Source organism: Podarcis tiliguerta (genome assembly GCF_965153285.1).
Source record: "Podarcis tiliguerta genome assembly, chromosome: 11".
NCBI lineage: Eukaryota > Metazoa > Chordata > Lepidosauria > Squamata > Lacertidae > Podarcis > Podarcis tiliguerta.
This window is the reverse complement of record NC_139544.1, coordinates 5,870,350-5,894,926: the sequence shown is the minus strand read 5'-3', so window position 1 is coordinate 5,894,926 and position 24,577 is coordinate 5,870,350. Positions and strand designations below refer to the sequence as shown.

At 42.3% G+C, this 24,577-nt stretch overlaps 1 protein-coding gene across 2 annotated transcripts in view; it reads left to right on the top strand.

Annotated features, from left to right (window-relative positions):
• RASEF (RAS and EF-hand domain containing) overlaps positions 1–19,540 on the top strand; it is a 37,444-nt gene extending 17,904 nt beyond the window's left edge. For both annotated transcript variants that reach the window (XM_083403432.1, XM_083403431.1), the window contains 14 exons: positions 343–438; positions 1,429–1,506; positions 2,321–2,436; positions 2,541–2,609; positions 3,360–3,444; positions 4,788–4,879; positions 6,059–6,293; positions 7,753–7,890; positions 8,312–8,459; positions 10,287–10,368; positions 12,104–12,218; positions 13,117–13,236; positions 13,992–14,068; positions 16,200–19,540. In XM_083403432.1, coding sequence (XP_083259558.1) covers positions 343–438; positions 1,429–1,506; positions 2,321–2,436; positions 2,541–2,609; positions 3,360–3,444; positions 4,788–4,879; positions 6,059–6,293; positions 7,753–7,890; positions 8,312–8,459; positions 10,287–10,368; positions 12,104–12,218; positions 13,117–13,236; positions 13,992–14,068; positions 16,200–16,305 — 1,557 coding nt within the window. In that variant the 3' untranslated portion in view covers positions 16,306–19,540. The remainder of the gene's footprint in view (positions 1–342; positions 439–1,428; positions 1,507–2,320; positions 2,437–2,540; positions 2,610–3,359; positions 3,445–4,787; positions 4,880–6,058; positions 6,294–7,752; positions 7,891–8,311; positions 8,460–10,286; positions 10,369–12,103; positions 12,219–13,116; positions 13,237–13,991; positions 14,069–16,199) is intronic.
• Positions 19,541–24,577: the final 5,037 nt, after the last annotated feature.

The following is a 24,577-nucleotide window of genomic DNA, read 5'->3' as shown; positions in this document are numbered from 1 at the left end:
TGGGTTAGTACCGAACTATAAATTTTAATGGTAACCATGTACACAGTTATTACTGATCCAGGGCTGACTTATGACACAGTCACCTTGTATTTTGTGTGCTTGCTTGTCGGTGCCCTGGGATTTCCCTGCACTTCTTTTCATATTGTGGGTTGCACAAACATGTTTCCATAAGCATATGCCCAACTCTCACACATGCATAGCCACGTGTAGAAACATTAAGGGTAGCCCAAAATATTTTTGTTGCACTGTAATGGGAAGAGATGCCTCCCAGACACGTGATGGTGTAAAAGTACATTGCTTAAGCCTGCCATTTGTAATTTAACAAATATATCATGCCTGTAGGAGAAGCGGAAAACAGAAGAGGCTCTGAATGACCTCAAGCGCCAATACGAGGCTGAAGTGGATGAGCTCCAAGTGACGATAAAAAAACTTAAAATGGTAAGTTGCGCTGACTTTTGCGGTGGTCTGGCGTTTGTGACAAATTTGTTGGGACTCGATCCTCTGATACGTTTGCTGCTATCTTTGAAGTAATTAAGGGCATATCACACTTCAGAGGATGAGCCTGGGCCTTCATCTTGCTGGAAGGTTGTTTGTAAGATTGAAGTCTGTGAGTTGAAGGAGAAGAAGGGCTGCAAAGCCATGCTTTCTGAGAAAGGAAGGAACCAGTTGCTTTCAGAGTGCTTTCATAAACGATGATGTCAGGTCTCAGTAAGGGTTTCACTTCACTCAAGACTGCATCTGTGGCACCCTGTGTGTGTGTGTGTGTGTGTGTGTGTGTGTAGAACTGTTTGAGAATTACTGTTTTATCCAACAGTATCCAAATAATGTTGTATCCAAATAAATACATAAAATTATTAATGTTCACAGTTACTAAAGCAGACTTTAAATAGCCAACCACCTATTGCTTGTGATGGGTGTGAATCCTCTTTAGCTCACCAGATGGGGAGAACTTCCTTTCATAAATGGAAAAGCAGTCAGTTCCTTGCCTTTGTAGGTTATTGGCACACCAATACTCAGAGGCAGAGTATCAGTTTCGCATGCAGAGGATTCCAGGTTCATTCCCCAGTATCTCCAGGTAGTTCTGGGAATGTCCCCTGTCCTGAAACTTTGGGGAACAGCTGCCAGTCTGTGTAGACACTAAAGAGGTAGGCAGGCCAGTGGTTTGACTCAGTAGAAGGCATCTTCCCATGTTCCACAAATGGGATAAAGTTGCTAAGAGCAGGCAAGCTGGCAAGGAACTGTTTTTGTGATTGTCGTTTTTGTCTTATTTTCAAGGCTGTACTGAAATGCTTTGTAGTTTGTCTCTTTTTGTTTTTTTACCCCCCCCCCCACTGTACTGCTTGATCCCTTTCTACTGCTCTTCATGCATTCTAATGTGTCCATCAAAGTTATTTTGCTACATCAATCACACTGTCTTTACTGTTTCAGCTTGAAGAGCAATCTAAAAACATTCATCACAAAGAAGATTTGGTGGCATTAAAGAACAGGATACATGATCTGACCTTGGTATGAGCTGCATTATAATTTTCCTACTCGGGGTGATCATTGCGCCTGTCGCGTTTCGATATGATCGGTATCTTTACCACCCATCATATTTAAGTAGCTTGGGCGATAGCATTTTCTTGAAAATTGTTGAGGTTGTAAAGGAGGATGACTGGCATTTCAGAGGGAGAAGAAATTATACTGTTTAAGCGGCGTATATCATACTTGGGTGTCATTTTCACACATTAGCAATGGAGAATGTATAGGTGTTACAGGACTCTGGCTTTTCAAAGTAAGAATAACTTTCTCATTTCTTTCTCACTGAAAATATTTCTGACCAGTTCTGTTCTGTGGACCCAGTTTCTTAACAAATGTCGCCTCAAGCTCTTTAGGTGAGGTTGGGTTAATATTAACTGATCTGGGGCCGGCTAGAATAACTTCCGTGTAGTCACCTCTTCATATTGGAAACCTAATTGGAAAGTACATGTTGTGTTTACTTTTCATTTCATGAAATTTCCATGCTGCCATCACCATTAGCAGACATGGGAACTTACAGCAGTGACCGAAGACATTTTCATGTCTTAGTGGCGTTATATGGTATGTCTTCTCTACAGATGTTTGTGATGGAGTCTCCATGTAGGACTGTAACATGTAGACTGGCCTTGAGGCATTTATTCACTTTAAATGGGCTATGAGTTTGCACATCAAGCATTTTCATATTATCATTTCGTAGTTAGTAGCAGTGAATATTTTATTCTTAGGTATTTTTGAACATGCATTACATATGTAACAAGTGATTTTTAATCAGTAATATTGTTTTTCCCTGGTTTATTTTCAGGAAAACCAGAAACTTAAGAAAGATCTTATGGAAGCACAGACAAATATCGCTTTCCTTCAGAGCGAGTTAGATACTTTGAAAAGCGATCTTGCAGATCAGAGCTTGAGTTCAGAAAGGTAAGAGTCTTCAGTAGTCATACTTGTAGAAAATTGGTTATTTAGTTCCCTGTGTATACTCTGGTCAGTAAAGAAAACTAATTGTGCAAATTTTTGTTTTGTAGAGAACTAGAAATGATCAGAGAATACACGGAAGACAGAGATAGTCTGGAGAGGCAGATAGACATTTTACAGTAAGCTGCCAATAAATCACTTTTTATTTATGGACTTTTATACTTAAAACTTGGGCACCTATAATAAAATGAGAGAAAAGCAGATGTACTTGGCTGTAATGAAAAGTTTTGCTGGTTCCCTAACCTGCATTTCTGCCCCCCCCATTTGATATATTAAATATTATGGCCAGACGTTTAACCCTTTGGACTGCATTCTTTGAAGGCTGTTTGTTCACATATCAAGAAATCATTGAATTAGTTAGTTAGTTAGTGGTTTGGGTTTTTTTTACATTTATGGGGTCTCTCAGACCTGCAGTATCTTAATTATGCCTATTTGCTTTCAACTCGAAATCAGCTTTGGCTTTGAATTTAGCGAATTGCTGACAGGTTAATGCCTTTATATCAGATGCTGCATCACCTGCCAAAGGAACTTGCAAAGTTAAAAAGAACAAGCTAGACCCAGAAAAATAACAGAACAGTCAACCCCACCCCCATTGTAGGACCATTCAGGGAACATCTATCACGTGATAGATGAGAATCTCCTCCCCTACTTTAGGGTTACTTTAAGGGTCTAAATGGCATTAATGTGATTCCTTATGCTGTCTTTGATTTATACTGATCCATTGTGCCACTATCACAAAAGTCAAGGTCACCTTATTAAACGCCCTGCTATCTGTTGGCTTTCAAAATGCCAGATGATTGAAACTCTACAATCTAATTCTGATACCTTCTGAATGTGAATAATTTTGTTTGTCCTGGCTTGTTTTTTAGGTCAGCCAACAGGAAACTTCACGACAGCAACGATGGCTTAAGAAGCGCATTAGAGAATAGCTGGAGCATGTACAACAGATCGCTGGTAGGCAGCAACCTTGCATAAGCAATATGTTTAAATAATTGTGCAGTAATATAAATATTTGCTCTTGGTTATACCAATATAAGCCGTAAGATAGTGATGGAAATAATGTAGTCATTCTGGTTTGATGCCAAAGTAACTCACAGCATGATCTTGTGCACTTTTACTCAAAAGCAAGTCCCATCAAGTTAAATGAAGCTTAGGTAAAGGTAAAAGGACCCCTGTCCATTAGGTCCAGTCGTGGCCGACTCTGGGGTTGCAGCGCTCATCTCACTTTATTGGCCGAGGGAGCCAGCGTACAGCTTCCGGGTCAGCTGGCCAGCATGACTAAGCCACTTCTCGCGAACCAGAGCAGTGCACGGAAACGCCATTTACCTTCCCGCTGGAGTGGTACCTATTTATCTACTTGCACTTTGACGTGCTTTCGAACTGCTAGGTTGGCAGGAGCAGGGACTGAGCAATGGGAGCTAACCCCGTCGCGGGGATTCGAACCGCTGACCTTCTGATCGGCAAGTCCTAGTCTCTGTGGTTTAACCTACAGCGCCATCTGCGTCCCTAATGAAGCTTACTCCCTGGTAAATTAGGGGTTATGGTTGCCACCAGAGAGTATATGTTCTTCTCCTCTGCAAAGCTAATTTACTGGAACTTTTCTCTATATAGGTTAAATTATGTTTCAGTCACATAAGGAAAAACAGGTGGGCAACAAACAAACAAAAAACCCTCACATGGAAATCCTTCATTTACACTATTTTGCCCCTGATTGGACCACAGAAAAGGGGCTGAATGCTGTTCAGCTAGTGTAGCTCTTGCTTTGCGTATTATCTAGTGCTGTCTGTGTCAAAGTCAACCAGACTTCTGCTTGCAAAGCAGGACGTTATCTTCTTCTCTTCACCCCACAGCCCTCTGTGCAGCCTCAAAATCATTTTCGGGGGTGGGGGAGATTGTTGCCCTACCTGCCCAATGTTGAATACCACTCTTTGGCTTTGAACATTCCAAAATAACAAAAAAAATAAATGTCCAGAATGAGGACTACCATTTGTTAGCTAAAGAATACAGTGGTACCTTGGTTTACAAACTTAATCCGTTCCAGAAGTCTGTTCTTAAACCAAAGCCTTCTTAAACCAAGGCGTGCTTCCTCACAGCAGCTGGGGACTCAATTTACAAATGGAACACACTCAACAGGAAGCGAAACATGTTCATATTCCAAGGCAAAGTTTACAAACCAAAACACCTACTTTGCAGCGTTAATCCAAGTTGTTCATAAACTAAGCTGTTCTTAAACTAAGGTACCACTGTATGTTAAAAGCCAGGTGTTCTGAAAAGCTTTCTTTACCTATGTTTTTCAGCGTCTGACAAACACTTCTCCAGGGAATACTCTCGCCAGAAGCAGTCCCAAATGCAGCGGCGGCCAGTCTCCCCAAAATCCACGATATGACAGGTAGAACTGATAGAGGTGTTACTTTATTTTTCCCAGATCTTAGCAATTTAAAGGAGACCTTTCAGGCAGTGATCCTTTAAACACATGCACTTTCTGAAAATACTTTTCGCCGAAATTGATGAGACTTGGTTCTAAGCTACTGTGTTTCGAGGCCTGCAATGCCAGCAAAGCATCACAGTTGGAAAAAAGTTAGAGCTAAGCGTCTTCCCTCTGTATCAATTCTGTGTTTGTGTGTGATGGGGGAAGCCACTGTTCATTGGAACTTGCCCTATTTAAATCTAGGAGGACTGGGAATGCTTAATGCCTTTCTGAGACATGTAAAGAGCACAGACTCACATCCCTAATCTTCTGTTTTAAGTGATTAAAGTTGCTGGTAGATCCAGACGCATTGATTGGCTGCCTTACGCCATGCTGCTCTCTAGTGGAGTTAATGATCAGGAAGCAACAAGGGACATGCTTCTGCCAGCTGACTATTAGGATCAACCCGTTTGGATTCCATCCAGAGTAAAGTTAGCACTTCTCATACACTAACTGTTCTCGGCATTTCTCCCTGGATGAATAATTTTGCAAACTTGGTGTTGGCACTGCAAGCGTTTCTAGAATATCATGCGGTAGCTTCAAGGACAGTAAATGTTCATTGAACTTCAGAGCAAGGTCCTTGAAACCTTCTTTTCTTGAACGTGCATTGTTCCCTGTTCAGTGAAGAACTGGAATAACTCTTTCATAGCTGCAGAAAGCCAAAACATTAATCAGTCCTCCAGTGGTTTACCATTATGCTTTCTTTAATGTTTCCTTAGCAAAGTGTATCTCAGGGAATTTGGAAACGATCTTCCAACTCTACAATTCTGTGATTCAAAATTAGGAGACGATTAACCATGTGCATTAGAGTTGAGCTAAGAGGTGATGAGGAAAGGAAAATGAGAGGGTGGTGGCAGCAGAGACTCCAAGGTAGTAGAGTGAGAACTCAAAACAGTGGCCCACCTTGAGTGATCATGTGTGTGTGTGTGTGAGTAGGATTAGTGCGGGAAATGGAAGCAGGACTTGCAGTTGGGCTGTTCCGGAAAGGCAGAAAAATGGCATGCAGTGTGTGTCTTGTGGCTCTTGGGCACACCAGTATTATCTGGCTGTAGATAAGGAACTTTGTCAGCCAACGTTATGGAATGTTGTTTCTCCATTCAGGTCATACCATTCGTCCTATATGGATGAAGACTACGATTCCCTGGCCCTTTGTGACCCTATGCAGAGGACAAACTGCGAGGTTGACAGCCTGCCCGAAAGCTGCTTTGACAGTGGCTTGTCTACCTTGAGAGATTCAAATGATTATGATTCAGAAGTGGACTCTAAACACCAAAGGATTTCTCAGAGGCCACAGGGGCTGCGTGAAAGCTTTACGGGTGACGCTTCTGATACAGATGTAAGCTCCAGACTTAGCTGCATTTTAGAAAGAGACAAAATTACTACTTGCTATCTATTGAGCGAACCCAACAGTTTCATATAAGTAAGAAATAAAGTACTGGGTCTGAGTTATTACTGTGTATGCACAGACCAAAAGGGGGGGGGGAATCCATATGTATAAGGTGGCTGTGAGGTTTATTTTGTGGAATGTTTGCTCACACACGTCTGATTTGTGAGCACACAGAATGGTTTTTGTAGAGACCTGATTAAAATAAAATGAAATTCATGAATGAAATGTATGCTAATCCACAAAGGACAGCATGTTTGATATGGCAGTGATCTACTCAAGGCCTGCATGTCAGAGAGAATGATAACCATCTATGGTCATTCGCAAGCCTCCAAAAATCAAGATTGTGGAAGCCACTTCTTAGGTATTATGCAAGCCGCCTTCATATGTTTGAAGGATACACCATATGGAAAGGGAAGGGGGCTGTACTGTAACCCATCCCATAGATCATGTAGCTCCTTGGCTCTGTGTCTCTTGCCCTCCCCTCATCTCCATTCATTGAGTATGGTTGTTTGACCAGTACTTTGCAGTACTGGCCCCGACTTGGTGGAATGCTCTGTCACAAGAGACTAGGGCCCTGCGGGACTTGACATCTTTCCGCAGGGCCTGCAAGACAGAGCTGTTCTGCCTGGCCTTTGGTTTGGAATCAGTCTGACCCTTATGTTTCCCTCCCCTTATGGTTTTGATCTATGGGCTGCTATTAAAATGAGGCTGCATTTTAATTGTATTTTAACAAGTATTTTAACAAACTGGTTTTTGTTTGTTTGTTTCCCCCCTATTTTGTTTTATTGTAATTTTATTGGTGTTAGCTGCCCTGAGCCCGGCTCTGGCCAGGAAGGGTGGGGTATAAATAATAATAACAATAACAATTATTATTATTATTATTATTATTATTATTATTATTATTATTCTTATTTTAAGCAGAAAAGGCCAAGCATAAGTTGCAAGCCCTGGACATCAGAGGGCAGGGAGAAAATAGCCTTCCCTGCTCTGCTAATATTTTACCTCTGTGTCAGTGTTTCTCAGTCTTTTTTTTAACCCTTGCCCCCTTTTAGCCGACAAAAATTCCATGACCCCTTAGAACCTGGCTCCCCTAATGGTTTCATTTGGATTTTCAAAATGATTGAAATAGTGTGACTTTTAATTATTGCTACTTCCATTGTACGTATTTTGGGGGAAACCCTCTCTCACACACCACCCCCTGCCTGAAATTTTGCTATGCTTCCCCTGGTGCGGCTTGCTCCACTGGTTTCAAAATGCTGCAATGTTTATATCCTGTCTTTGTTGAAAATGCAGTGTGAAGTTATTTCCAAAAAAAGAGACACTGCTGTATGCTTTGATCCACTTCTGTCCTTCCTAAGGCTAATTTGAGGTCATTGTGGAAGCTGGTAACACTTGCTGGTCTCTGCAGGTCCCAGATATCCGAGATGAAGAGGTCTATAGTCCTGATGACGTCGGCACCGTCTTGGACTGGAAGCCCACCCACCCAGTCAGTCGAAGCAGCTCTGGAGCTTCAATAAGGAAATGTCTCCCTGTCATGTCTCCACAGGTATGTCTCCACAGGTTTCACCTGAAAGCTGTATTGACCAGGATCCAACAGATACTTTCCACCTGGGGTGGAGAAATTTTTAGCCCGAGGACTCCCCTTTCAGCTTTAGACATATCTAAGGGCTTGATCGGTGTAATATTTGACTAGTATTCCTTTAAATGGCAGGTTTCCTTCCTGTCACGCTGCTACCTCACGAAATTTAAAAACTCACGCTCGGTTTCTAAAGACATTTGCCAGGTGACATGAAGGGCAGCTGTTTAAGAAAGACAAGTCTGACACGCCATTGGATGGTTTGGAATAGACATGTGCTTCTGTCTATTGAGGATGCAAGCTGCCGTAGGAATGAGATTGTTGACTGTAGACGAGAGGCGGTTTGTACACTTCATGAATGTCAATCTTCCGTCTGTTTGTTTACCCTTAGTCGGACTCTCCAGACTTCAGCTCCAGATACCCAAGCTCAGAGAAAGCTTACAAGATAGTTCTTGCTGGGGACGCAGCCGTTGGGAAATCTAGCTTCCTTATGAGGCTTTGCAAAAACGAATTTCGAGGGAACACCAGCGCAACTCTAGGTATGTTCGTCGGACTTTCCCCTTCTGGGGTGTCAGCAGCCTGGTCACAACAGATTGGAGTGATATTGTATCACTTTTGAAGGAGGCTTGAGCCAAAACCCTAGGTTTAAAATATAAGCAGCAGTGGGTGTGTTCTGCTCCCAATGGACACAGTAGATATGTGTGTAATATGTAGCAGGCGGCTCCCTATCTTAGAATGGCAACCTCCGTTCTAATCACTGGCAGGGGGTTCGACTCAGTAAATAATTTCTCTTCCTGACATGCTGCCTTTATAGTGAAAATTGGGCTCCCTGTCCCTGCAGTTAGTTAAGAAAAAACAAGGTACAACGTAACTGCCTGCTACATATGTTAGGGAATAAGAATCAGGCTCTCCTGCACAATGTACACCAGGCATAGGCAAACTCGGCCCTCCAGATGTTTTGGGACTACAACTCCCATCATCCCTGACCACTGGTCCTATTAGCTAGGGATGATGGGAGTTGTAGTCCCAAAACATCTGGAGGGCCGAGTTTGCCTATTTCTGATGTACACAGCTGCCTGCTATGTATAGCTGAAGAATTGTGCATGCACACAAAAGCTTATACCAGAACAAACTTAGTTGGTCTATAAGGTGCTACTGGACAATTTTTTTATCTTTATTTCACCTGCTATAATACAGTGAGGGTGTCTAATTTGACCTGGCTGCCAGTATTGTGACAGGAAGAGGCACAGTTTGGACCCTTTGTCCTACAGCAGAGATAGAGGAGGAGAATGGCAGCCATCCAGGAGGCAACAAAAACTTGAAGAAACCATGGTTAGAATGGGGAATGAAGCTCCCAGTAACTTGCCATTAGCCAAGTATTGTGTGGGATCTTCTGCATGAATAAAGGCTTCTGCACTCTCAGCCCTGTGGGCTAATTGTATTGTGAAGGCAAAAGGCACCATTTATATGGTAAATATGGTACCTCGGCTAACAGACGCTTCAGGTTACAGACACTTGGTTAGAGACTCCGATAACCCAGAATTAGTACCTCGGGTTAAGAACTTTGCTTCAGGATGAGAACAGAAATTGGGCGGTGGCGGTGTGGCAGCAGGAGTCCCCATTAGCTAAAGTGGTACCTCAGGTTAAAAACAGTTTCAGGTTAAGAACAGACCTCCAGAACGAATTAAGTTCTTAACCAGAGTTCCCACTGTACTCCAGTCCTTCTTTAACTGCTGCAAGTGGTGTGCATTTTTACTCTGTTATCTGTATTCTGTGCATGTGGATTTTGTAAAGATGATAAAATGTGCAATGATCAAATGCACTTACGGTCTGTTAATGGAGAATCTCATTTGAGTCACTGTTGGAAAACAGCATTCCTGTCAACCAGCAAGTGTCTGGGCGGGGCACTTAACATTGACGTTGCTAAAACCACCTTACTATTATTCACTTGTAATTGCATCAGTGATGCAGTTTTTAATCTATGCTAGGCATGTCCAACTGGTCGATCGCAGCCTACTGGTTGATCGTGGGGTGCCCCTGGTCAATCTTTGGAGCAAAACAAACAAACAAACAAATAAATAATGGGTAGATCACTGCAGTCTTTTTATACTGTGAGTAGATCGCAGTCTGTTGGGAGTTGGACATGCCTGATCTATGCAATCTAAAAATGCCAGTGGCTTTTTGTATGTTTCTTTCTCTTAAAAGTTCTATTAAATATAAGTACCATCAATATATGGAAATGGTGTCATACCTGCGCCAAGTCCAGCAATATTTGGAGGTTGGGGAAAGCTGCACTAAGTTATTCCTCTGCCTTCGTTTACTTCTACTCTGTTAAAGGATATAATAGATTCTGTATTTTTTTTAAGGTGTTGACTTTCAAATGAAGAGGCTCATTGTTGATGGGGAGCCTACAGTGCTGCAGCTGTGGGACACGGCAGGACAAGAGAGGTTAGTATGACCTGGGCTTGTACCTTGGGGTTAGATCTCATACCAAATTTCAAAGGGAGAAGCAATAATTAAGCTCAAATCTGTGAAAATGCAAGCCTCAGTCTTGACCTGTACTTGCATAAAAGTGAATTGAGTTTGCTGCTGTGCAGCATTAGTAGGTAAGCTGTAATGAATTGGGATTGTTATTAATTTAGCAGTATGGTCAGGGAGATTGCAACTTTTCTATAAACATTTTCCCACTTGTGTATTACTATGAGGATCTGGGGGTGGGAAACCAATAAGATCAGTATAATTCATTATATTTTTTGCAAATTTCCTTTTTCCTTTTTTTGCCATTCCTACCATATTTCTCGAAGGTTATGTACAGAAAGGCTTCCTAGTGCATCATAGTACATTTATATTGAAATCCTTCAGCCTTGGATGTTGAATGCCTTGAGGCAACATACCGTGGTTTTCATCAATTTTCCTTTTCCATTATATTAAAACTATTTCGTACAACGCAGGATATTCATCCAATGCAATACATTTATACATAAAACATGAGTGGTGGCATGTTTCAGGGAGGGAAAGAAACCCCCAAATTAATCACACATACGACTCTGTGGAGGTATATTAATAACTAAGTCATCTTTAGACAGGATGCATCTCTGCACCAACTCAGGAAGCTTTCAGTATAGCCTTAACTATAGAACAATATAAATGGGCACATATATTTCCCATTCAGGTTTTTTATCTGTACGATTTAAGGATAATTCTGGCATGTTAGCCTTTGAAGTCCAGTCTGGTCCTGGGCTCCCCATCAACAATGTTTGAATCGTGCCATTACTTTTAATGCCTAATACAATCTGCATTTTTTAAAAAAATGAGGTGCCACCTTCCTTAAGTTTATTTTTTTTATTTTTTTTAATAATTAATTTTTATTCAATTTCCAATATACATTCCATCTATGTTTAACATCCACTTCTAACATATACATCTTTTAGACTTCCCTCAGCCTATCTGACAATTTCCCATATTATCACTATTACTCACATTTCTTCAATTTATATTGCGCTTTAACAATCTTAATCTTATCATATCTTTTAAGCAACATTTCTATCAATCATTTTCACAGAGCTTCTTGAAAGCCCACAAGCGTTAATTGCTCCTCACATACATTTTTGATATACTCTGCAAATTTATTCCAGTCCTCGGTGAATCTCTGATCGCGTTGGTTCCGAATTTTTCCCGTTAATTTGTCCATTTCTGCATATTCCATCAGTTTCATTCTCCATTCTTCCCTCGTCGGCATTTCTTCCTGTTTCCATTTCTGGGCCATCAAAATTCTTGCTGCTGTCACTGCGTACCTAAATAATTTCACATCATTCTTCCTTAAGTTTAAAAGTTAGCACAAAAGTTTGTACATCTTGCACTAGGTCAGTAATGGTGATGCTAATAGTATCCAAACTGAATTCTTGCTACTCATCAGCATTCAGGGGTCCAGACACTGGGATGCTTTGCTTTCTGTTTCCTTGGAGGCAGGTTCTTATCTTAGAAGACTTGGCCACATATTGCACTTCCTCCTGAGAGCCAATATTTCTCCTGCCTGCACGACAAATGGATTCAGGTCTCTGGGTCTGGTCTACTGAGTTCATTGAACTTGTGTACAGATCAGTCTGGAAAAAATAGCAACAGAAGAGTTGTTATTAGTGTGGTAAAACCTAGTGTGGTTTTAAATGTACCTTTCTCTTAAAAGGTTCCGAAGTATTGCTAAATCGTACTTCAGAAGAGCAGATGGGGTACTTCTTCTATATGACGTTACCTGTGAGAAGAGTTTCCTGAATGTACGAGAATGGGTGGATATGATTGCGGTAAGGATTTTGGCCATGTGGAACCTATGGAGTATGCTTCCAACTCAGTGTACATAAGATTCCCACTTAAATCCAGTGAGCTTATTCTGGAGTGCTGTATTTATTTGTGAGACTGGCCAAATTCAAAGGAGGTCACTGTAACAGCCAATAAGCTGATTGGCAATTTCAGGGAGCCCCTTTGAAGTCTGGAAGAAGTAGCTATGATTCCAACTACTTTCTCCAGATGCAACATTTTCTCCTCCGTAGATGTCTGCAGAGGGGGGAAAAGCTCCATTGTAGAGCAAGTGATTGGGATTCAAACTGCTTCTCCTAAATGGAGAAAGCAAACATGCTCAACTGACCCTAGTGGGGATCCCTGTCAGTGCCACCAGTTCCTTCACAGCTGTGGCCACACCTGCTCCCACCTCAAATCACACCTGACATCAGAAGTGGGACAAGTGGGCATGGTTCCTCACCACTGGTTTAGGTTGTAAGAGGGATTTGGTACACAGGTAACTGCAAGCATTGCTCTGAGCCACTGTGAGTCACAGGAAATGTCTTTCGCTTCCGTGGATAAACAGCCAATTCATGTATTGACTTGACCAATCTAGGGCAAGCACTTGCTTTCATTACTAAAGGCTAAATAAAACATTGACACGGAGGGTTCAAGGTGGGATGTTCTTTTCTGTTTTTTAAAATGGAAACTCCCTTTGTTTTTAAATGTTATAATCAGATAATTCCGTTTCAGTGTGGTTACCATATTCAGTATAGCTTGATAAATGTGCCTGTATAATCTAACGGACGTCCATTGAAATTTGACCTTGTACTTTTTGACAGCAGAAGCTTAAATGTTTAATTGGAGCTTAGTGTCTCAAGCTCCAGCAACCCCTAAAACCAAAAACAAACTGTGTTCTTGCAGGATGCAACTCATGAAAACATTCCAATCATGATGGTAGGAAACAAAGCCGATCTTCGCCAGGTGCTTGCTGAGCAAGGACAGAAATGTGTGCCGATAAACTATGGAGAGAAGCTGGCCATGGTAAGAACTACAGAACCCATCGCTCACAATCAAGAAAGACTTGGCAGTAGGAAGTGGAGGATTGGATGAATGTATTAAAATGATAGTGTCAGATCTTGGATTTATGAGAGTCAAGTCATAAAGAACTGAGATTGTAATTCACTTAAAAACATTGGTATTGGATGATACTTAATAAGTGCTTAGTTTGAAACTTGCTGAGAATTTATGGTTTGTCGCTGGCTGATGTTTTGGCAGCCTTTATTCAGATAGGTACCTCAAAGCACGCAGAAACAACTGTGCAGCTCCTGTAGTTTAGCTTCATAGAATCATAGAATCGTAGAGTTGGAAGAGACCACAAGGGCCATCGAGTCCAACCCCCTGCCAAGCAGGAAACACCATCAGAGCACTCCTGACATATGGTTGTCAAGCCTCTGCTTAAAGACCTCCAAAGAAGGAGACTCCACCACACTCCTTGGCAGCAAATTCCACTGTCGAACAGCTCTTACTGTCAGGAAGTTCTTCCTAATGTTTAGGTGGAATCCTCTTTCTTGTAGTTTGGATCCATTGCTCCGTGTCCGCTTCTCTGGAGCAGCAGAAAACAACCTTTCTCCCTCCTCTATATGTGACATCCTTTTATATATTTGAACATGGCTATCATATCACCCCTTAACCTCCTCTTCTTCCCCGGTGTTCTGATGCCTTTTAATGAATTTGTTGGAAGGAAAACTTCCATGCATATGTGCATAAGCCTCTTCTGCTTTTGTTTTTCCACCTAGACCTACAGTGCACTGTTCTGTGAAACAAGTGCTAAAGATGGATCTAATATTGTGGAGGCCGTACTTCATCTTGCTCGGTAGGTTGAAAGATATGAATTACTCTTTTCTTAACCCCATTTGCACTGTTTCTCTTTTTGGGCGAGGGGAGTCAGATCTGCTAAATGGCATTTCACGTCTTAAAAACATAAAAATCTGCACAGATGTTCTTTCTGTGTAAAATGAACATGAACCTTGCATTGCATGCGATGGCGTCTCCCGGAGAGCTGCTTCCCAGGAGGACGTCAAGTGCGAAATACCTGTGTGCTCTTGTTTCATGTGCTGAGCGATACACTGTTTTCTCATGCATTCCTGTGTGGAATTGCTTTCTGTGCAGCAACTTTGTAACTTAGGAAGCAGCCTCAAAGGGCTTTTGAAACCTTAAGCAAAGGAACACACTGTACCCTAAGCCTCTTAATAATTGTCTTCCAAATGGTAACAAATGCTGTTTGTTTCAGTACCCAAACATAAATTATTTGTCCCTATGCTGCTTGAAATATATGGCCTTTCATACGAAAAAATTAGGGGATATCTGGAATCATTTTTCTACATTTTATGGCAAGCTGTTTTGTTTTCAAAAGCCCTTCTTGAATTAATAAAAATAAGTATGGGATTCCTGGAAAGAGGCAAAGCTGCTTGTTCATTCGGAGCACAGCGAAAAACCCTTATCTTCCAATGGCAACAGGTGCAGCAGAGGTGTAACAATCCACTTATCTGGAAGTATCAATTCAAAGTTAATTGTTGCCTTGTGGTATGATTCATTTCCAGGAATTTTCAGGCGCTACCCTTTAAATAGCGCAGTGCATTAGAGATTTCCAGGGAGCAAGTACAGAGCAATTATATAACCCAAACAGTTGATGGAAAACAGACCTCTTAGTTCTAATTTTCAGACTACTAAATTATCCGAGACCTGAAATGTTCTCCTCTTTATGACAAAATGGAGATTTTAACCATTTTGTTCATCCTAGAGTGGGAAACCTGTTTTCTGGGGGTTATATTTGAGAGTGGTTGCGGACCATGAACAAACATACTCCAAAACTCTAGAGGTGCTTTAGTGGTGATCTTTCCTGACTGCTTCCAGACTGAAGAAAATCATTTGCTTGCTCCAATAATGTTTCCAGGGGAAGCCGAGGAGGACTCCTCCAGGTATTGTTGGACCAACTCCCATCGGCTCCCGTCAGCATGGCCAATGTCAGCCATGATTAGAATTGGAATACAGTGGTACCTTGGGTTACATATGCTTCAGGTTACATACGCTTCAAGTTACAGACTCTGCTAACCCAGAAATAGTGCTTCAGGTTAAGAACTTTGCTTCAGGATGAGAACAGAAATTGTGCTCCGGCGGCACGGCGGCAGCAGGAGACCCCATTAGCTAAAGTGGTGCTTCAGGTTAAGAGCAGTTTCAGGTTAAGAACGGACCTCCAGAACGAATTAAGTACTTAACCCGAGGTACCACTGTACCAGCAAGATCTGTGAGGCACAACATTGGTCACCTCTGCCACAGCCTCTTGAGCATGTAGATTATAACATTGCATTTTAATTTCTCTACTTTTACATGGTGAAGGACCATAGATCTGTGGCAAGGGCCATTGTGCATTTAATGTCCCAGATTCAATCTTTTGAGTTCTCTTGCTGAAAGTATCTCAGGTAGCAGGTATTGAGAGAGGCTCATTTCTCTCTGAGACCGTGAGAGCTGAACAGGGAATGAATGGGGAACATGAATGGGGCATTTGTGGTTCCTCCAGATGTTGGTGGACATGGCCAGTGGTCAGGGGTAAAGGGCTTCCCTATCCCTGGAGCAAACATTGCCAGGCTAGATGGATTAATAGTCTGACCTGGTGTAAGCCTGCTTCCTATATTACCAAGAGCAAGTAGACCCAATATAGCAAGCCGTTCACAGGACTGCAGAAAGTAAAGGCAACCCAACTACATGTTAGAGCAGTACCTTGTATTAGGCCAACCAAAATGTCACAAAATAGTGTGCAAGTGTTGGAGAACTTTTTATGAGGCTAGATAGTAAACAACAAGGGGAGAGAGAGGAAGAGAAAATCCTGGCTGATAGTGAATCCATGGCATGTGAAAGGCAGCTAGCAGACTCAAACTCAGTTGAATGTGCAGGTTTTGGGTTGTAGTCAGGTCTGCTAGTAATCATACCAAACTATTATTTTTCAGAGAAGTGCGAAAAAGGAGTGACAAAGAGGAGGACAAGTCTGTGACAAACCTGACTGGGACATCATTAAAAAAGCCGTCTCTCACCAAAAACTGCTGTGGTGTTTAGAGACAACCCAGCCCTCTTTTTGCTCCAAAGAAACAGATTCCTGTGGCTGGGGCAGAAAAGGAGTAATGAAGGATTTAGGCGTAGAGTGTTCTGTAGAGAAGAACCTGAGAACCATTACTCTTGAGTTGCCACATCCATTCAGCAGCTTCAGGTGCTTTGGAACCCTGTTGAGCAAAACCAGGCCAGGGAGTCTGGGACCTTCAGTCCAGAAGCAGAGCCAGACACTCCTGAGACATCGTTTGCTGTGTGCAAGAACAAGCTGCAAACCGCCTGTGCCTTTTAAAGACAACCTGCCCAAGAAATGTTGAAGCAAGGCATCCTCCTTACTCGAAATATACATGTAAATAGTAAGCCCATTCTCTGACCTCTTGGGAGACACTTGCTGCTGTTCGTGCAATTTCATCCCCGACCTGAAACTTGCCCCATGTCTATTTTGAGTGGAGTTCTGCAGTTCTTAACTTCCCCCTGCATTCTGTGCTGCATCGGGTTCTCAAGGAAACATGGCAGCAGTCAACCTCTAGGCAAATGAACCTGCATTGGAAAGGAAAACGTGGCTGTGTCGAAAGCTAAACTAATCATGCATCCCTGACGTCATTTAGGAACTTTGGGGAAGAATTCACCATTCAAGCTTGATTCTCCTTTTAGAAGCCATACATGTCAGTTGACCAGGAAAAATGAAATGTGTCTTAGCTGTCACTGTGGTGATAAACCCGTGTCTGGGCTGTACAGCTTTGGAGTGCTCCCAGTTGCAGGGGACGTGTGTGTAAAATGTAAATTAAGCAGGTTTTGAGGAAGGCTAAGCTAAAACCTCTTTTCCCCTCAGGCATCTTGTTTTCTGGGTGGAGAAAATCCAACTAAGTTCTACTCAGAGTGGAGCCACTGAAATTCATGGGTGGAAGTTAGTCATGCCTGTCAGTTTCAATGACTACTGTGAGGACTAACAATGGATATAGTCCAATTTTTGTTATTGAAGAGAGTTAATTTGTGTGCATTCCACATCTCAAGAGGTATAGCCCAAGCACAGGCTCATGACCCTGGTGAGAACTGTCTGTCATGTGCCCTTTGTTGAAAGACCTGCTCCCCACATGCCAGTATTCTCATAATGCAGTGGAGTTAAATATGGGTGTTTTCTTCCCACCTTCAAAATAATGAGCTCTAATGCTAACTGATTTAGATCAGCAGCTTTCACAGGCTGCACCCTAAATAGTCTGTACTTGGCTTAGGCAAACAGCTGATCCAAGCCTCTGCATCTCTTCTGGAAATGGTTAAGTTTGCAGTGGGCCTGAGTTCAAACAATCTAAAGGGAAAGAAAGGAAAAGGCCCCCAACAGATAAAACAATGGAGAACAAAAACTCTTACATACAAAATTAGAGGGTTGATTCTGACCTCTGTTATTGATAACTACTACCTGAAAAGAGGGCTTTTTTCTGACCTGTGGAACGGGAAGTTGGTGGAGATTTGTACATGCAAAAGTTTGTTGACTGAGCTAAGAAACTTGGGCTCTTTTATATACATGTTAAATATTTTACTGCATTTATAGGTTCATATCTTTTTCCTTATAACTAATTTATAAAAACTAGTCTATTTTTATAGATGTATAGATTTTATTTTGCTTTCCCATGCTTTATCATAGTGAGGAAAGTGATTGAAGCATTTGTTAGCTGTTCATGTCTGTGAAACTTACAGCAACCTAGAAAACTAGTCTAAATTCTGCAAGTCTCAGTAGAACTGCCTGGGTTGTGAGGGGTGGGTGGGTGCAGTGCTTTACTTGTAGCTCAGGAGTAGCTAATCTGTGGCCCTTGGGATGCTGTTGGACTTCTGTTCCCTTCAGCCACAAGCCAGCACAGTCAGTAGCCAAAGACAGCAACCTTTGGAGGCCTACAGGTGCGCCATCTTGGTGTAAGCAATGTATCCAAGGAAAAAACTGTAAACAGAGAATTGGGGACACTTAAATACCACCAAAACTCTTATATTTCAAAGCAGACGTATCAGTGGAAATGTTTAAAATTGGGGTGAAATGAAAATACAAATGTTTGTAATTCAGCCAACTCGGATGCAAATCTGTGCTGAGTAGGGCACCGTAAGTGATTTGCATGTTCTCCTTTTATACATACATTTATACTCAAATCCTAACAATCTAGCCCAGAATTTCCAGTTTTCGCAGGTTGATTTATTTTAAAGATTTCTAGGTGTTATTTTAAAGCACCAGTAGCAGTAATCTTGAAGCATTCACAGTTATGGGTTACAAACCAGGTATGCAAACAAAAATTGAAGTGTTAAAATAAGTATAAACTACTCAGCATCAGGGCTTATACAAGTCTTTGAAATGCTTTTACAGTAGCAGGGGCCGCCAAACCCAAGTACTGGTTTTGTTACCTCGGCAACAGCCAGCAGTTTAAACCAGCATGATTGCACTTTTGCAACTTCAGTTTCTATTTCTGAAGTTGCCAACTTCCTAGCAAATCATCCTTTATAGATTGGAGCGGTGCAAATACGAATCCTGCCACGTGCCAAGAAGTCCCTGTCTATTTCAATGGAAAGAGCGGTTCCCTTCATGCCATGAAATGTAGTACAGGATTGTGTCCCTCCAGATGTTGCTGGACTCTTTCCATGCCTGACTGTTGCCCTTGCTGGCTGGGGCCGATGGGAGTTGGAGTCCAATAACACCAGAGGACCGCGAGTTCCCCCATCCCTGCTGGAGTGCAAGGGGATCTTGTCCTTTCTCCTCCACTCGCAGCAACTCATTGCACAATGTGGGACACTGGACTGGGACATGTCAGTCCTGAATATGTTTGTGCCCATATGTTTGGTTAGCAGAGCTCAGCCACTTTGTACAGCTAATTTTCTTGTTGATTTGTTGAGTACTTGTAGCCTTAACTGCAAAAGTAGTCTTTATTTATTTAGTGACCATGTTACCATATACATGTATATTTATTTTCGATGGAAAATCTTTATATGATTTTGTTTCTCATAAATTATGTACATAAGATTTATTTTTATGCATTTAGCACTTAAATACCATTGTCTGTCACTTACTGTCTTTAGCTTCTGAAATGTTAACACATACCATGCTGTTTTTAAAGCCAATGATCTTTGTGTTTTGGCCGCCTTAGATAATTGATCTGCTAGCAAAGTGCTTTGGTAGCTGGCCTTTAAACACATGCCAATAGTTTTTATGAGCCAAAATATGCCGCACCAAAATGTCTTAGAATTAAAATGCTCTATAAAACATGAATGAGCACTCTGTTTATTGAAAATGTCGTTTTTGAAGTCTTTCTAATATGGTTCTGTTAGGTAGTTGCAAACATTGCGATCCTATCTTTTTGCCCACTCAGAAGCAAAGTCCTCTTAAGCGTTCAATGGGACTTGCTCCAGTCTAGGATTGCCATCTAAGTAAGCATGCCTAATTAAACCATGTGAAACTCTGTTCTGTAAGTCAGAGGTGAGCAGAATCTCAACTAGGATTTCCTGGTGGGCCTCTAGGTGATTTGAAGTAGATTGGCATTGATTTCTGGCTCCTAATTGTTTAACCATGATGACAACAGATGACCTCACAACCGAAGAAGAAGAAGAAGAAGAAGAAGAAGAAGAAGAAGAAGAAGAAGAAGAAGAAGAAGAAGCAGCAGCAGCAGCAGCAGCAGCAGCAGCAGCTGGAGGATATTAATCAGGAGTGGATTTATTTATTTGGTATAGGACTGTGAGTTCAGTCTACTTCTAGTGCTCAGAACAAATTCCTGAGCTAAAAATTCTTTCATTTTAAGTGTATGTCTTTGCACTTATTCATTCATTCATTTAAATAATGAATTAGGTTTCATTTCACTTTTACAGAACCGTATATTTCCTCCCCCGACAAAGTTGTATCTCTGTGTATGGATATTCAGTGACTTCTGAGAGGAATGGGCAAGAGAATTAGGAGGGTGTTTGTTTCTTTAAGTATAAGATGGCGGAGGGTTTCCCTCCATTACACATCTGAAGAAGCTTTGCCAGCACCTGGCAGGTGGCTTGGTTCCTCTCAGCAGTCCCGCTTGAGGGCAACAGCACCCCACCCCTCTGCGCCATACCATGAATATGTGATGGCCCTGCTTCCCCAACGCTCAGCTGTTTCCTCACTGCTCAGCTGTGTGGATGGATTGGAGGTGGAGGACTCCCCGTGAATCTGTTCACCCTCCACAAACCATATTTCCACATGTCCTGCTCATCCGTTCACAATGTGCGCACAGATGGATGGATGGAGAGGTGTGTGTGAGAGAAAGAGGGTGATTATCTTTCCTCTGTCTCATCCCATGTATAATGTACATACACACGCATACAAACACACTCTGGGTGGGTTGGGGTGTGCACCTGAATGTGTGAGTGAGGTTTGGCATTTTGATCTACAGTGAATGCAGATTTAATTTGCCTGTGGCCCTGTCCCTCTCTCCTCTTGCGTATGTTCTTTAAAAAACATATTAGAGGGTAGATAGCAATCACTACAAAATACCAGTTGGCAATCTTACCTGAGTGAACAAAGAAACTAAAGGCAGGGCTGTTCCCAAATTTTTTCTTGCAATTTTTTTTGTCCCTGCTAAAATTATTAATGCAGGCATAATTTTGAATCTAAATGGCTTCATGTTTCAGAGCAGAAAGAAGTTTTTTAAATGGCAGTTTTTCTTCATTTTCTTTTTTAACTGCATTTTGTCGTCTCCAGTACTATGCAGTGCACTTTTTTTTTGGGGGGGGGAATAAATGGACAGGCTTTTTCCTTCCTCATGAAGTCTCTTTCCTTACCCAAATACACACACTGTGCAAAGAGGTGCCACTCCTTTCAAAATACAGCTGCATCAATGCTAAATTCAGATGTGAAATAAGTTGCAGCCCAACAACTTGCATATTCACAGAAAGTCCAGGTACTGCAGTAGCTGTTTTTACCCTGATGCCCAACCTGCAATCCTTTGCTCTTTTTCATCTTTCAATGCCCAATCCAATATGGACTCTTCGTTCATTGCCAGGGCCTGCTCAAGACATTTTGGCAGCTGAGGCGAACCACAAAATGGCACCCCCACCTGGCCAGGAAAGAAGGGAAAAGTGGGTGATGACCTACACCGGGAACAAGGGGGCAAGATCAAATCAACGGTTTGGGGGAAAAGCCTCTCCTCTTCCCAGAGGGGAGGTGTTGTGAGTGGGAATCGCTTCCCGTGTCTGCAGGGTGGTGGTGGCCGGGCCCCCTGCTCATTGGAGTCCTGGGCCTGCGTCATGCACTCCAGCCAGCCAATCTGGCAGGCTGGTGGGCATGGTTTAGCCATTTAAAATGGCCGCAGACTCTACAAGCTCCTCCTTGTTCCTGGCTCCCTCAGATCACCCGCCTGCCCGCCCTTTAGGCTGACCGTGCTATGGACCTTGGTTGGTTGCCCAAGGGGCCTGGTAGGAATTTTTTCCACTTGGCAGATTGGCTCCAGCCACTTGGTTTTTCACCTACCTCATAGCAAATTGCCACAACTTTGTAAGGTTTGGCGGTTAGGCATTGGAAAATGCATTGTGTGTCAGAGGTTGTGGCCATCACCTGCCCCTCCACTTGAAGGGTATTCTGTTAAAGAAATCCAGCAGTCATGGTTCCTGTCCGATGCCCAGGTGGTGGCTAGGGCCCTGGCACGACCCTCTGGTGACTCTGGGGAAAGCTTCCAGTTGATTTGCACCAACAAGCTCCCCCCTGCAGGTTGTTAACCCTCGTGTGACTCCCTGCAGAGCAGACAGGAGTCAAGTATAGTCTGTTCTGATCCAGTGCCTAAGCCAATACCACTCACATTCTGTAACCAATAAAGTTGTGGCCCTTTTTAGCCCATTAGCCTAAAATACTTGTGTCCGTGTGACTTATTTCATCATGGAGCATAGAGTGGGGCCTCGGCTCACAATCAAAGGCTGCTGTCAGAATCACAGTGGGTGGGTGCAAAGTCCAGGAGACCCCAGAGGGCTGCCCCAACCATTTCCTCTCTAGGGATGGGAGGAAAACAGCAGTACCTCCTATTTACTGAGAAGCCCCTGGAGAAGCAGAATTGGGTCTGGGGACTGCAGAGAAGGTGGAAGGTCTGGCCTCCATGGAGTGGTGTTGTCACTCCAGCTGCTGCAGTTGTGAATCCTGTCGCCCAAGGCGACCGCCTCATGTTGCCTCATGGATGGGCCGGTCCAGGCCACTGATATTTGTGGATTCTCCCACTTCCCCTTTTGTCTTTGCAATCCTCCACGCTTTCTTAAATAATTTCTTTTCGACCCAGATGCTTTGCGAATCTCTAGCTGTCTTCAGCCACGCAATTTCTTCTGTGCAGGGCGGTGTGTTGCTCGCCCCACCCTGCGACAAACTCTTTTCTCCTTTTACAATCAAATATAAGACCACATGGAGTAATTCAGCCTTTCAGAGCAATCAATTCAGAATGATTTTCTGTCATTGCGATGCAGGCAGCACATCAAACCTTTCAAATCTCACCTTGCAGGGCTTGTAATGAAAATAGCCATGCAGAGAGAGAGAGAGAGAGAGAGAGAGAGAGAGAGAGAGAGAAAGAGAGAGAGATGCTTTTGGCTCCTACAAGGAGCTCCTAGCATCATTCTGTGTAATAGAGACCAACTTGCAGCGTTGCTCACTTACTCTGGTTTCACATTGCTGCCATGGTTTTAGTCAGATTTGCAGATTTTGCTTCCTTTAAAACTCCCTTCAAATTTTAGATATAGAGAAGTTGTCCTGTGGTCCAAAAGAACTGAATTTTGCAAATGACAACCAAGGAATTTCAATGGAATAAATGCTTACGCATTTTTAAATATAGTATATAAAAATGTTACCACATGAGGGCAGCATTGCCCAACTGAACCCCTTCTTTTCCAACAAAGATAATACCTCAGGACAGATAGGCATAAAGGAAAATAATCATTAAAAATATATTTTTTTTATTAAAAAAACAACTAGGTTATTGCAGAGGAATGTTTCAAGCTAAAAGTCTTGTCAGGCACTCCCTCTCCTTCTGGAAGATATTTGTGTTTAACCATTTGACAATAAAAATAAAAATGATATTTTGCTCTATGCAAAGCCTGGCACATAATATATTAACCTTAGAGTAGTTATTGTTTGATCAGGTTGCTTGGGTGATTAGAGATATCGAATGTGCATTTTCATGTTTTGCTTTAAAAACACTGTAGACTTACTGCTTTAAAAAAACTGTAGACTTACTGCTACAGTTGTAAATACTGGTTGTTGTTCAGCCATTTGAATATTGGGGTGAGAAGACGAATCGCTAATGAAGCTGGGGGCACTTCCAGACTTTCGTTATTTTGGGGTGGTATTCAATCACGTCCCCCAAAAATCAGGTTGCAAAGTGAAAGTTTATTGGCAGGCCTTGCTCAACAATTACACTTTTTGCTTTAGGTAAAGTGGCAGGAAGGTGCACTGGAAAATGCGGAATAATTCCCTTGTTTTGACACGTCGTCTAACCTCCCTGCAGACAAATCAGAAGGAATGCTCATTAAACAACCAACCTTGCCTAGCCTCTCAAGGACGAATGTGCAATGAATCTGGAGCTACCCTGGAGGAAAAATACTACTGTGATCCAGCTTGTGGTTGACTGTGCCTCCACATTGCAAGCACATTGCCCAGTAACGGTAGCTTGTCGGTAATATGTGGTAATGGCTTCTTAGTTAAATCATTCCTGTTAATAATGATAATAAAATCCTTGTTGTGGCAGTGTTGATAGGTTGCTTTAATTAAATCTGGTCACCTGTAGCGCAACTGACCAATCTCTGCTGCTCGGCTGCTTTTCATTTTAATTGCATGTAGAGCACTGAGAACTGAAATGATCAACCTTTAGGGTATTTTCATGAATTACTGGAAAGTCATCTGCACAAATTCTCTGCATCTGTTTTGATGATTGCACTGCCAAAGCATTTTGCTGCTCAAAGCAGAGCCCAAGGCCTTGCCACCAGGGGTCACTATTCTCACTTATTTTCTGTTAAAAGCAGGGCTTTTTTTCAGCAGGAACTTTAGGTGGGTGCCTTTGCCATTACAGTATTAAGAGACTAAGGGAGGCGTTCGTGGTGAGTTTCTAGAAAAATAGCACTGATTACAAGTATCATTTTTGCACTGTGTATAGCAGTGTGTGAGGGTTGTGTGTGTTTGTATATCTTTTATAATGATCAGACAACAGTTGTATGATGAACTCATCTTTTGGTCAACCTTGGTATAGCAGTTGTGCTTTGTTTTTTGGTGTCTTTAAGTAAAAGATGACTAAGGTTTTCATTCATAGGCACCTCTCAA